General features: G+C 56.4%; 1 protein-coding gene across 1 annotated transcript; it reads left to right on the top strand.

Annotated features, from left to right (window-relative positions):
- Positions 1 to 7,429: 7,429 nt before the first annotated feature.
- Positions 7,430 to 14,132, top strand: Bsg (basigin (Ok blood group)). The gene is made up of 7 exons (XM_052165142.1): positions 7,430 to 7,547; positions 11,947 to 12,103; positions 12,335 to 12,417; positions 12,527 to 12,666; positions 12,896 to 13,178; positions 13,501 to 13,525; positions 13,679 to 14,132. The coding sequence occupies exons 1-7, from the start codon at positions 7,481 to 7,483 to the stop codon at positions 13,740 to 13,742; spliced, it is 819 nt and encodes a 272-aa protein (XP_052021102.1). The 5' UTR covers positions 7,430 to 7,480; the 3' UTR covers positions 13,743 to 14,132.
- The last annotated feature ends 291 nt before the right edge of the window (positions 14,133 to 14,423 follow it).

Genomic DNA, 14,423 nt, shown 5'->3' with positions numbered 1-14,423 from the left:
CAGCTCTGCTGCTGGGAGGCTGAGGTAGGCCTGCCTCCATTTCAACGTCAACCTGGGCTGCGAGACGGCCCGTCTCCAGGTGGGGGTACCTATCTCTACAGCCTTCTCCCAGAATATTCTTTTCTTCCTTTGAGGTAGGGTCCCACGAAGCCCAGGCTAGCCTCAAACACCCTGGATCTAACGTAGCTGAGGATGACCTTAAAAATCCTGGTGTGCAGCTGCCCCCTCCTCGATGCTGGGGTGACAGGCACGCCCCACAAGCCCTCTTGACCCTCGTGCTAGGGGGCATGCTCCACCGAGCTAACCCTTCTTTCTTGCACAAAAACAGCTTTGTGAGAACAGGAAGTCTGGGAAAGGCCGGCCAGAAGTCGGAGGGCGGAATTACAGCACTGAGGCTTGAACGCCGCGGATGGCTTGTTTTCCAGCCTGCACTTTGCCCCAGAATTCTGCATTGGCTCAGCCCTGCTCTCAGCCATGACCCGGATCCCACCCTGCCTCACCCACCTTCTGGACTCTGGGTGGCCCTGGTTCCATAAAATTGGCTTTCTAGGTGTCAGCGGATTAACTCACTCGGCTTTATAGACAGTCCAGGGGCGTGCCTGCCAGCAACAGCCCCGGAGCGGTGGGTACGGAGGGATCCGAGGCCTCAGGAGGCTCGGGTGGGCGGGGCAAGAATTCCAGGCCAGCCTGAGCTTCAGAGCTGGACAGGCTGCTCATGAGAGAAAAACCCCATGGGCTCTGCATTGCCAGTTGGAGCAGAAACTCCGGACTCCATATTGCTGCTCTGGGAGGGGACAGATGGCAACTCAGGACCACTTGTGACTTGGGTTCAAGGGGGTCAGATACCTTCTTCTTGGCCAGCCTCTGAGGCAACCTCCCACCCAACAGGAATAAATCTTAAAAGAGGGAGTGGAGGCATAAGATTCAGAAGTTCAAGGCCATCCTCTACTACTTACAGAAGGGAGGCTAGCCTGGACTACTTGAGCCTATCACCCTGCCTCCCCTTCCCCAGTGACAGGCATATATCACATGCTTTTGCATCACAGGCATATATGGAAGCCCAGGATAGGCTAGCACTCCTACCAAGCGAGTCCCAGGCTAGCCCTTTCTCTTTTCATTTATTTTTCTTCTTATTTTGTTTTCTTATTCTTCTTTGATTTTTTTTTTTTTTTTGAGACAGGGTCTCTGAATCCCTGGACGTCCTGTAACTCCTCTATATAGACCAGGCTGGCCTAAAACTCACAGAAATTCGCCTGCCTCTGCCTCCCCAGTACTGGGACTACAGGCGTGCGCCACCACACTCCATTCTTTTTCCTTTTTGAAATGAAGTCTCTCTCTAGCCCAGGCTGGCCTCAGAAGCTTTTGTTCTCCCACCTTCAGAGGGAGGGCATTGGAAGCGTGAGTGAGTCACTAAGTGAGCCTCCCTTCACCTTCGGTGACATGGTGACTTTTGAGCTCTTCCCCTCTGGGCCTTCACAAACAGTCCCCAACACCCAGGTTGTATGTGCGAGTTAACCTTGGGCATCATGGAAAGTCGTTTTAATTTTCTTGTTCTGCTTTTGTTTGTTTGTTCCAAGACAGGGTTTCTCTGTGTAGCCCTGGCTGTCCTGGAACTCACTCTGTAGACCAGGCTGGCCTCAGACTGCCTCTGCCTCCTGAGTGCTGGGGTTAAAGGCCCACGCCATCAGATTCAGCTGGGTTTTTTGAGACAGGGTCTCTTACTAGGACCCGGAACTCACTGAATTAGCTAGCCCAACTATCTGGCGACTCCCAGGGGTCTGCCCGTCTCCCCTGCCCCACCAGCCCCCTAGTCCCTGCCCCGGTTCAAACCCTTGACTCCAGTACAGGCTCTCTCTGCAGAATTGAGCTTAAATCCTTAAGTCTGTGCAACAGACACTATATTCCTTGAGGCTGAGCCAGAAGGTGGTGGCACACTCCCTTTAATTCTCTGGTCGGGAGGTGGAGGCAGACAGAACTCTGTGAGTTTGGGGCCAGCCTGGTCTACAGAGCAAGTCCCAGGACAGCCATGGCTACACAGAGAGACCTAGTTTAAAAAAAATAAAAACAAACAAACAAACAAACAAATAGTTGAGGTTTATCGGTAAACCCTGAAACACTCATCCATGGTCCCTTCTCAGCTTAGAGAGAGGTGTGGTAGCCTCTCTCTCTGAGTGTTTCTAGCAAGATTGGTAAACGCCTAACGTGCAGAAGGAAGTGTCCAGCTGGGCCTCAGCCACAGGGCCGAGCACACAAGGCCGGCTGGACTTCCTCTCAGCTCGCAGTCCCCCACCAGGGTTCTGGGGCGGCTCCAACTGGATACAGATCAGAGGTGCCCGGCCTGTGAGGCAGGCAAGTTGTTTTACTGCTGCTGTCTAAGCCTCTTCAGTTGTCGCTTCCGTCTAGAAGCAGCCCCACCCATCCCATGAGGAGCAGGAGTCCAAAGGCCTACCACGGAGGAGCCACACAGGGCCTACCTTGGCAGATAAGCAGCAATATGGAGTCCGGAGTTCTTGCTCCAACTGGCAATGCAGAGCCCATGGGGGTTTTTCTCTCCTCTCTGTCTCTCTGTCTCTGTCTGTCACTGTCTGTCTGTCTGTCTCTCTCTTTCTCTCTCATTGCCTAGTCTGTCCTTGAGCTTACAGTGGCAGTAATTCCCCTGCTTCAACTTCCTGAGTGTCAGGATGGCAGACATGTACCCGCACCCCGTGTTTCTCCCCAGGACAGCCCTGATTGGTCCCTCGGCTGCCGATCCCTATGTACCGCAGGCTGAGCGCCTGAGGAGGCTGGGCCAGGGCCTGGGAGGAAGGACAGGGCTCGAGAAACAGCTCACTGCGGGGAGCCAAGTGGCAGACGGCCATGGGACAGCTCGTGATGCCCTGGAGCCTCGGGCACTGAACAGTGAACTGCAAGCACAGGACACAGGAGGCCTGGCCCTCAGGATTCAGAACCCGTACACCGTGGGCATGGTGTGCAGGCGGGCTGTGGCGGCTGCTTTTCTGTTGCTGTGGTAAAACACCAAGACCAAGTCAGCTTAAGGGGAAAACTGTTTATTTGAGCTTGCAGTTTCAGAGGGTTAGAGTCCATCATGGTGGGTTACCATGGCAACAGGTGCCAAGCGTAGCCAGGAGAGAGGTCTGGGAGGTCAGCTGAGAGGTCACAAAGCTGGGAGAGTGAGCTGAATCTCCCTCCACACCCACCCATGGTGACATACCTCCACCAGTAAGGTCACGCCTCTTAAACCTCTCAAACCAGACCCACCCACCAAGGACCAAGCACTCACCTACCGGAGATTGAGATTGCCGGGACAGCTCCTTCAAACCGCAGCGTGCTCGACCTGCATCTGAGAGGGTGAGATGGGAGGACCCTGAGTTTAGGCCAGCATGAAGACAGAAAGAAACCCGAGCCAAAGGAAAAGAAAAGAAGAAAAAAGAAAAGAGGGGTAGAGAGGTGGCTCACAGCCCTCAGTAACTGCAGTTCCAGGGGATCCAGCGCCCTCTTCTGGCCTCCATGGGAACTCACTCACATGGGGCACACAGATATGTAGGCAAACACACACATAAAATTAAATAGAACTCATTTATACATGGATATACACACTCATATAAATAATTTTTTGTTTTGTTTTTGGATTTGTTTTTTTCGAGACAGGGTTTCTCTGTGTAGCCCTGGCTGTCCTGGAACTCACTCTGTAGACCAGGCTGGCCTCGAACTCAGAAATCCGCCTGCCTCTGCCTCCCAGAGTGCTGGGATTAAAGGCGTGCGCCACCACCGCCCGGCTGATTTATTTATTATATCTAGGTACCACTGTAGCTCAGGAGGCAGAGTGGCAGGTGCATCGCTGAGTTCAAGGCCAGCCTGGTCTACAGAGTGAGTTCCAGGATAGCCAGGATGACACAAAGAACCTAGTTTCAAAAATATAATAATGATGAAAATAAATAAAGACCTGGTGAGATGGCTCAGCAGGTAAGAGCACCAACTGCTCTTCCGAAGGTCCTGAGTTCAAATCCCAGCAACCACATGGTGGCTCACAACCATCCGTAATGAGATCTGACGGCCTCTTCTGGTGTGTCTGAAGAGAGCTACTGTGTACCTTACATATAATAATAAATAAGTCTTTAAAAAAATAAAAAATAAAATAAAACAAAACCAGCCCAAACAACACGTATATTTTTCAGCTATTATCTCAGTAGAGCAAGAGAATGCGGGCCCTGGGAGAGCGGGAGAGCGGGAGAGCTACCGCGGCCGTGCGTGCAGGCGAACCGCCTTCCTGTGGGCTGGCTGGGCTGCTGTGTTTCTTCTGTAGGATCCTGCCCATCCGCTCCCAGGAGAGCCCTCTCCAGGGGGGCCAGTCAAAAGTCCACACAAAGCTTCAGACAAAAAGTGCCAGCTGTGCGCTCTCATCTGCAGCCAAAGTTCCAGAGCCTGCTCTGAACAGGAGGAGCCCGCCAGGGCCCGCCCTTCCTCTCCAGAGCCAGGGATTCTGGCTCTCCAGGGTTCGAGGCCTGGCCATTCCAGCCTCTTCTTTACTTGTATTCTGCACTTTGTCACTTGCAGAGACTTAATCAGGGGTAGGGACCGAGTGGTTGGGGTGGTGGGGTGGTGGATGCCTTCCTAGAATCCCCAGGGAGGGTCCGGTCCGGGGGGCTCCGCCCTTGGTAGGGTGTTTGTGAAGCTGCGGATTCTGTGTCTCCAACACAGCGAAACACAAACAAGCAAAAATCAAAGTAAAAACCCCAAATTTTAGTCCAGTGGTGGCAGTGCACACCTTTAATCCCAGTACTTGGAAGGCAGAGGCAGGCAGATTTCTGAGTTTGAGGCCAGCCTGGTCTACAGAGTGAGTTCCTGGACAGCCAGGGCTACACAGAGAAACCCTGTCTTGAAAACAAAACAAAACAAAACAAAAACACAAAGCATCAATCACAAACCATCCTGAATTTCAGTATCTGTGTTGCAAACACTGTGTGGAAAAGCCCTAAACAAGGAATGTAAGTTTTAAAATTATGAGGCTCAAATTTATGAGTTGATTTGTGTTTAGTTATCTTCTTTTTTTCTTCCTTGATGTTTTTGTTGTTGTTGTTGTTGTCTTGTCCTTGTTAAGTTTTGTTTGTTTTGTTTTTTGTTTTTTGTTTTTTTGATACAGGGTTTCTCTGGCTATCCTGGAACTCACTCTGTAATAGTAGTAGCAGCAACAGCAGTTGCAGCATTAGCAGTAGGCTGGCCTCACAGAAATCTGCCTGCCTCTGCTGGGATTAAAGGCGTGCACTGCCACCAGGCTAGCTATTTTCTTTTCTAATTTAATTTCATTTTATGTGGGTTGGGTTTCAGAGCCTGGACTAGGGCCTGGGTGCATATTTAGCATACCAAAGCGAACCAGGCCTCCTCCAGGTTCACCTTGTGTCCCCAGGGCAGTGCTGGGCTTGGTTAGCATGCCCCGCTCTCTGCCCCGCCCCGCCCTTTCCAGCCCAGCTGGGTAACCCCGTGGTATTTTGGTCTCTCCTCTCCGCACTTTCTCTCCTTCTCTTCCCTGTCGTCCCCGCTGCCTCTGTCCTTTGGGACCAGTGAACGCCCCCGAGAGCGGCTTTCCAATAAACCTGCCTTTATATACTTTAATTTGGCTGGAGTTGTCTCATTCTGAGGGTGGAGAAAGGCGTATGGTCCTGTATGGATGTTGGGCCTGTGGCATGTGGGCGCACCGCTTTCTTGCTGTGCCTGGTGTCGTCTGAGGAAGCAGAAGCGGGGATCAGATTCCCGGGGAACTGGAGTCACAGATGTCTGTAGGCTGTCCTGTGGGTGCTGGGGATAAGCTGGCTGCTCTGCAAGAGCGGTCGGCAATCTCAAACGGCTGAATCGCTCCTGGGTGCTGTTGCTTTAGTTTGGTTTTGACAGGGTCTCCCGTAGCCTAGGGGGGCTTCAAACTGATTCTTTGCCAAAGGACGCTGAACTCCTGGCCTCCGGCTGCCAAGTTCTAGAAGGATCGGTATGCACCACCATCCTAGGCCTTCCACATCTTTATCTGCTGGTCCGGCAGGTCACGGGAGGTCAGGTGGGTGAGATGGAGTAGGACCAGAGGACTTCAGAAGGCTGCGGGCCACGTAGGGTCAGGGAAGACTCTACACAGCCAGGCCTGGGAGGGGGCGGGGCTTCGTGTGCAAACACAGGGCAGGGTTTCCTGGCCAACCTGAAATTTCCCAGAGGCCCAAACATGCAGGGGGTTAGGAATTCCACTCAGTCCAGCCTTGTTTGTTTTGACCCTAAGGGCCTTTGACGCCAGCTGGCAGCTCCCCCGCCCTCACCCTCATTTCTGCACGTAGCCTGTAGCCTGGAAAGGCCTCTCCACGGAGGCCTTAGGATTCTGAGGTAGTTAGTTCTGAGGCCCCGAAGCCTCTGAGAGGCAGCTGCCGCTGAGCCTAAGTGGGTCACCAGGCTCATGGCGACTGACTACCGAGTCCTGCTCCTGGCCTCGCCGCTCAGCCCTGCCCGTGGCTCTGTCCTTCCAGGTCCTTCCAGGTCATTCCCGTGCATTACAGGACACACCCCTGGCATGGTGTGCACCCCATCACAGGAGCTGCTGACCTCTGAAGCTGTTCCCAGAGCCCGGCTCGCTACCATCTCCCACTGCTTTTATTTTTATTTATCTATTTGGATTTTCGAGACAGAGTTTCTCTGTGTAGCCCTGGCTGTCCTGGAACTCACTCTGTAGACCAGGCTGGCCTCGAACTCAGAAATCTGCCTGCCTCTGCCTCCCAAGTGCTGGGATTACAGGTGTGTGCCACCACCAGCTAGCCCTGGCTGTCCCAGAATTCACTCTATAAACTAGGCTGGCCTTGAACTCCTTGAACTCACAGAGATCCACCTGCCTCTGCCTCCCAAATGTTGGGATTAAGGGCTTTAATTTCAGCAAAGGGGCCAGAAGCTAGCTATGTCTATATAGTAAACTCGAAGACAGCCAAGTCTACCCAGTGAGCACCTTTCTCAAACAAGCAAAACCCGAAAATTGGGATAAAATGTCCATGCTACAAGATAAGCTTAAAACAACAAAAAGGCGCCAGGCGGTGGCGGCCCACGCCTTTAATCCCAGCACTCTGGGAGGCAGAGGCAGGCGGATCTCTGAGTTCGAGGCCAGCCTGGTCTACAGAGTGAGTTCCAGGACAGCCAGGGCTACACAGAGAAACCTTGTCTCAAAAAGAAACAGAGACATAGAAGGGGGACAGGGGAGAAAGGAGACAGGGCGAGCGCGCGTGCGCGAGCGCAGGGGCAGTCCAGCTGCAGGCCCCACCCCTGCGAGGGTGTGGTCTGTACGGTCACGTGCCAACGCTTCTCCACCCGCTCCGCGTCTCGGGTACGTGCTTGCTCTGGCTGTGCGCCTGGCGCCCCGCCCTGCGACGCCGCGTGCGTACGTGCGCGCCTGTCTGCGTGCGTGCGTGCGCGCGCCCCGCCCTTCTTATAGAGCCGCAGCGGGGCAGCTCTTGGACGAGGCGACATGGCGGCGGCGCTGCTGCTGGCGCTGGCCTTCACGCTCCTGAGCGGCCAAGGCGCCTGCGCGGCGGGTAAGAGTGGGGTGCTGGGACCGGGCTGGGGTCGCGGACCTGAGGTGAGCCGCGGATTTCGGGGACTTGGTTCCCTCCTCGGGCTCGGGGCTGGAGGTAACAGTGGTGACCCTCGAGTGGACCCTAGACCTCGACGCCCGGTCGAGGTGGAGGGGCTGATCTTAGAGATGAAGCTCTGGAGGGACGAAGGTTAGGAGTCTGGGGGACACATCCTAAGGTTGTGGGAACGGGGGCGGAAGGAGCCGCCACCTTGCGGTGGTCCCCACCTGGACATGGGCTGGAAGGTGATCAATCCTAGAGGATTTGGAGCACGGAAGCGATTAGAATGGCCCCAGATTTTAGACAGCAAGGGATGGAGGGAGCCGCTTCCTTAACTGTCCCAGCTCGGAACAGGGCTGGGAGGTGACCCTGGAGGCTTGGGGATACAACAATGATTATAATTGGCCTAGGTTTGGGGAGTTGGGGAAGGTGTGGGAGGAGGGGACCCTGAGGTTGGAAGACAGGCTCTGGGGCAACATCTCCAAGGTTGAGTCGGGGCGTCGGTGGTTGTAGAGCTCCTATCTTGACCACCTTGGTGTCTCCACCCGGGTAACCGGGCTGGGACGTAACCCTGGAGATTGAGTTGGGGCCTGGGAGCCTAAGATAAGAGACCTCACCACGTGAGGGTTCCCCATCTGAGAGACAGGTCTGCAAAGTACTCATGGGCAGGAGGGACATCTGGGAGAGGTTTGTGGGACCTGGGGTGGGGGACGGCAGTGTTGCAGGTGGCGTCCTCCAGGTTTGGAGAGATCTGGGGGCTGAGGAAGCTGCCACCTTGGGGAGATCCCAAATTTGGAAGACCTGGAGGTAGAAGGAACTTCAATCTTGGTGTGCCCACTTGGGGGACAGAGTGGGAGTCACAGTCCCTAATTTAGGAGGGCATGGAGTTAGAGAGGTCTGTCACTTTAGGGTTACGACCTGGGGAGGGGGAGGATGTGAACCCCTTTCTTGCAAGGGCTCTCTCCAAGGTTTGGGGCTACCAGGGGGGCTTCAGGGGGCGGAGCTACCATGTCAGGGTGTCCCTACGTGGGGGACCGTGCAGGGAGATGATTCAGAAGGTTTGGGATACTGAAGCGCCCGGGAAGAGGTCCACAAGTTTGGGCATGTGGGTGGAAATGAGGTGACTAGGAATTTGGAGGAGTTCCTTGACATTCAGTGCTGTGAGGATGATGGAGGAAGGACTGAGAGGCAGCCTCAGTGAAGGAGAACAGCGCTGCTTGGGGGATCTGAAAGAAGATGAACGTGCGGGGGTGGGGGCGTGTAGCATTGTCTGTTAGTAATGTCCTCAGGTCTTCAATTATGTGGATTGGGAAGGGGATGAGAGGTGACCCTGTGGGTTCCTGGGGTACAGAAGTGCTTGGGGGTGGTGTATGCTAGGCTTGGAGCGGGGGGGGGGGGGAGGGGGAGCCGTAGCCCTGGGGTCACATGTGGAGGTTGCATGAGGGGTTCCTAAGTCACAGATCCTGTCCTGAGGTTTGGAGGCGTCCCAATCAGCTGACCCCAGCTGTCCCTGCCTCCTGGGGTGAGCTCGCAGGTTCTCCCTAGTGCACAGGGGCTGTGTCAGTCATCCCTGGCAATGGCCACTGGTCCTTGCCCCTAGCAAAGGAAGGAGAAGGGGGTCCTCTCTGGGCTGGAGCCAGGGCTTGAGGCTCTGTGGTGCTCATCTGATCTGGGACTCCCCTGGGAATGGCGCTGGACCTGTGGATTATCATTCTTGCTGGGATTTCTGGTGGCCAGGGCTCAGCATACTCCGCCTGCTCCCACCCTGGAGTCTGGCCCACTCTGGTCTTAGGTTCTTGCCTGATGGAGGCTCAAAAGGGCAACTGAGGCCCAGGTAGGGAAGACAGGGATTGAAGGTCATGGCAAGGTTGAACATGGAAAGGCCTTGTGTGGGCCCAGAACACATGGCCTGCTCTCCTGTCTGCTCCAGACAGCAGGCAAAGGGCAGAACCGGCGCTCCACTGCAGGAGAAGCAGGCCACATGACTGCTGCCCCCATGAGCAGTGGGTACAGGAGGGGCTGTGCCTGGCAGCCGTGGCCGGGGTGAATCCTGACCCACTTTTTCCAGGCCCTCTTCCTCACTATCAGAACATCTTGAGGTGCTCATGAGGCTGACTCTTGGGTGCAGATAGCTATCCCCGGGCAAGATGGATGCGGCTGATTTATTTGGTCCTGGGTAAGGAGCCTGGCTGGGCACAGGCCCAGAGGCTTTCTGCCTGGGGATAAGCAGACCTTTGCAGTGCCCAGCGGCCAAGCACAAAGTGTAGCTTACGGGCAGGTCCTAGCCTTTCCTGAGAACAGACCCACAGCCTACAGCCTGGGCAGGGCCCAGGTCAACCTGTGATGTGTTTTCCACAGTGCAGTGGCAGGGAGGGGCATCTGCTCAGAGGGCTACCCTGTGGCACCTGCACTTAAGGTTTCCTGGTTGCCTGAGGCTGGAATTTGATCCTAGGGTCTCTTCAGGCTGATCTAAGAATGTCATAGAGCCTGCTCAGACACTCACTGCAGGGTGTCGCCCGGTGCTTACCCAGATCTGATTTAACCCTAATTCCTCTCTTCTGAATGCCGGTGGGAGGGGTAACAAGCCAACAGCACTGGGTAGCAGGAGACTGGGTGTAGCTGCCCTGTGGTGCGTGGCTGATAGCAGGCGGGAAGGAGGGAGCTGTTTTTAGACTGAGGGAACAGGCTGCAGGCTGTGGGCCATGGGGCCCTGAGGTTGGGATCACAGTTAGTGGTCACCCTAAGCAGTGCTAGCTAGGCTGTGTGGGAAGGTCGGTGACAGACACCAAGGGACCACAGGGCACCTTGCATTCCTGAGACTAGATCATGGGTCATCTAGTTGGTCCTACTGGCCTGGCACGTGTTTTGAGACAGGGTTTCTCTGTGTAGCCCTGGCTGTCCTGGAACTCACTCTGTAGACCAGGCTGGCCTCGAACTCAGAAATCTGCCTGCCTCTGCCTCCCAAGTGCTGGCATTAAAGGCGTGCGCCACCATGCCCGGGTTTGAGAGGCCCTATCTTAACTCTTTGTTTTGGACACAACTTTAAACCCTTCTGGCCTGGAACTCCTGGTAATCCTGCATAGACCTCCTGAGTGGTGGAATTAGAGGCGGGCCACGACACCTGGCTCCTTCTGTGTTTTTGTTTGTAATTATGTTTAGTGTGTGTACGTTAGTTGCCCACAGGCCTGTCACCGCATAGGTCATGGGGTGAACTGGGATTCTAGGCTGGGTGGTCCCCACTTCTACCCAGATTCATGCGCCCTGCGAACAAAAAAGAAATGGAGTTCGTTGTGTTATATCAGCCCCTGTGGTGGGCCCTGTGGTTGTCCTTTCTGCCTGTTTCTCCTTTGTAACAGTTACTAACCCTTTCCCATAGCTGGCTTCCTTAAGGCACCACTGTCGCAGGAGCGGTGGGCGGGGGGCAGCGTGGTCCTGCACTGTGAGGCTGTGGGCAGCCCCGTCCCCGAGATCCAGTGGTGGTTTGAGGGGAACGGTCCAAACGACAGCTGCTCCCAGCTCTGGGATGGCGCCCGGCTGGACCGTGTCCACATCCATGCCACCTACCGCCAGCATGCAGCCAGCTCGCTGTCTGTTGATGGGCTCGCCGCAGAGGACACAGGCACTTACGAGTGCCGGGCCAGCAGTGACCCTGACCGCAACCACCTGACCCGGCCACCCAGGGTCAAGTGGGTCCGTGCCCAGGCGAGCGTGGTGGTCCTTGAACGTGAGTGGCCAGGCACCCGCCTCTGTTTACCTCTTGTGCCACCCAATCCTGGCTCCCACTTAGTAGAACCAGATGCTGCTCTGCCCTCCCTACCACTCATCCAGGCTCACTGGGGACACTCGTCGGCCATGCCTTCTTCCAGGTGGTTCCTTGGCTCGCACCCCAAGCCCTCAGTCTGCTGGCCCCAACCTCCCATCCCGTTCTGCTCTGTGCACCTGCTCTCCCGGCTCATGACCTCCCCTGTGTGTTTGTCTGGTAGGGGTGGGGTCTGCTGCCCAAGCGTTCGCTCTGACTGTCTCCTGCAAACCTGAAAATTCCAGCCAGACTCTTCAGAGCCTCCTGGGGGGTTAAGTTTCCAGTTCTGCGTGGCAGTCAAATGTCAGTGAAGGGAACTTGAGACATCCACGTGGTTTTGTTTTGTGGGAGCTGGGGATGCTGCCCCGGAACCACGAAGCTGTAAGAGCAGCAGGCGGGGCTTGGGCAGCTGGCTGTCACCTTGGAAGTGGACTTCTAGTGGGACATCGGCTTGCCTTAGAAGTCTGGGGTTGTAGACTGTCGGCCACTGTGATTGCAGAGGTGGCCCTCCTGGGGTGTGGGGCTGCTCCGCTGAGCTGACTCTCTCTCCTGTGGCTGCAGCGGGCACCATCCTGACCTCTGTCCAGGAAGTCGGCTCCAAGACACAGCTCACGTGCTCTTTGAACAGCAGTGGCGTTGCCATCGTTGGCCACCGCTGGATGAGAGGGGGCAAGGTGCTGCAGGAGGACACGCTGCCCGACCTGCAGATGCAGTACATGTGAGTCCATGGCGCTCGGGACTGTCATGACGCCATCTGTGCACAGTGCAGCCCGTGGGAGACGGCCTCCGTCCTGACGTGTCGCTGTGCCAGACTCCACACAGCTCTGGACTGGCTGCGTGGCCGGCCTGTATTGCAGGAGAGCGGGTCTGCACAGAGAGCCCGGGTGAAGAGCAGACGGCCTCACGCCGTGCCTGGCAAGCTCCTTACCTCAGCCCTCTGTCCCTGCAGGGTGGACGTAGATGACCGCTCTGGGGAGTACTCCTGCATCTTCCTTCCCGAGCCTGTGGGCAGAGGCGACATCAATGTGGAGGGTAACCTTGGGGGTGTGCAGGGGGAAGAGGTGGCTGTGGCGAGGGTCAGGGCCTGGGGTTGGGGCTGAGGGCAGTCTACGCTTGGGCATCAGGCTTCTTCTCCTCACAGGGCCTCCCAGGATCAAGGTTGGAAAGAAATCCGAGCATTCCAGTGAGGGAGAGTTAGTGAAACTGGTCTGCAAGTCCGACGGGTCTCACCCCCCTGTCGATGGGTGGTACTGGTTTAAGTCCTCTGACGCTGGAGACCAGGTGAGAACCGTGGGGCCAAGGATGTGGAGACTGGGCCAGGGCCAGGGCGGTGGGAACATGGGGCTCTGGACACGGGAGGGTGGCCGAAGGGGCAGGGATGAGAGAGAGCATCAGAGGGGACACAAGAGGGCTGCTTTGGTGTGGGCATCTGGGACAGGAGTGGACAGTGCTGTGGGCTCCTGGGACAGGAGGGCAGGCTCTGGCGTGACAGATCAGCCCCTCTTCCCAGATCATCACCAACGGCACTGAAGCCAACAGCAAGTACATCGTGATATCCACGCCAGAGAGCACGGAGCTGACCATCAGCAACCTGGACATGAACGTCGACCCTGGCACCTACGTGTGCAACGCCACCAACTCCCAGGGCAGTACCCGGGAGACCATCTCACTGCGTGTACGGAGCCGGCTGGCAGCCCTCTGGCCCTTCCTGGGCATCGTGGCTGAGGTCCTGGTTTTGGTTACCATCATCTTTATCTATGAGAAGAGGCGGAAGCCGGACCAGACCCTGGACGGTGAGCAGCCCTGGGTCTGGGTGAGTGGGAGGGGCGCCTTCAGCGTCGGCCTGGAAGAGTGAGGTCTGCTCCTAGCTCTCCCCCTTCCTTCCTCCGTCACTTGGCCATAAGCTGCTGTCCTCTGGGGAGCTGCCCCTGTAGCTCAGGCAGCTGCCGTGAGGGCTTGGGGCTGTGGGGGCCTCCAGCTGCAGCTGCATGGCGAGCCTGGGGTGGGTGTGCCGACCACGCAGTGCACACCACCATGAGGGAGGCAGTGTGGGGCACGGTTCACACAAGCGCTGACACAGTCCTCTCTCTTTCATGTGGCTGCTCCTGATTGCAGAGGATGACCCTGGCGCCGCCCCGCTGTAAGTCCAGCCGCTGTGGGCTCTGGGGAGCTAGCTGTGTGTTCTGTAGAGGTGGGGGAGGCTCCAGGCCTCAGTGGGTGGCTGCTGTTGGAATGTCGGTGGGTCGAGGCACCTGTGCCTGTCAGGGTGATGAGCCCATGCTTGTGTCCTCAGGAAGGGCAGCGGAACTCATGTGAACGACAAGGACAAGAGCGTGCGCCAGAGGAACGCCACCTGAGTGGTGGGGCAGGCGGGGGAGGGGAGGTGCCGGGGCGCCTGACCCCACTCCTGTGACCCACCCTGTCCCGACCTGAGCCCACCCAACCCGACCCATCCCGACCCAAGTGAGGACAGGGCCTTACCTTACCGAGAGCCGACGGGAAGAAGGAAGCCACTGGCGGCCCCCGATTCTAGTTTAAACTAAATGAGGTTTCTATGCAGACAATCCATTCCTTAGGGGTTATGTTTTTATTTTTCCTTCCCTTCTGAAATGTGTCACTACAGCCCTGTCAGTGGGGGAATGGGGCCTTGTTCTTGGTCACGAGGGAAAGGCCGGGGCACGCTCTGACTTACTGTTGGAGGGGGCTGGGCCTGCTGGGACCCCCCCAAATAAAGACCTACCCCACCATGTGTATGTCACTGCTTTAGACTCCAGGACTCCATCGTAGAGGGAGAATGAGTGTTGTGGTCACTTACAGGAGGGGTTGTTGATCAGCAGGGCTTGGCACAGACAGCAATGTGTGGTCCCTACACCAGTGGCTCTCGGCCTTCCTGATGCTGGGGTATAAGGTATCTGATGTGGCCGGGCAGAATCCCAGCACTCAGGGAGGCAGAGGCAGGCGGATTTCTGAGTTCCAGGCCAGCCTGGTCTACAGAGTGAGTTCCAGGGCAGCCAGGGCTACACAGAGAAACCCTGTCT

Source organism: Apodemus sylvaticus, chromosome 20, assembly GCF_947179515.1.
Source record: "Apodemus sylvaticus chromosome 20, mApoSyl1.1, whole genome shotgun sequence".
Classification (NCBI taxonomy): Eukaryota; Metazoa; Chordata; class Mammalia; order Rodentia; family Muridae; genus Apodemus; species Apodemus sylvaticus.
This window is presented reverse-complemented; position numbering and strand designations above follow the sequence as displayed.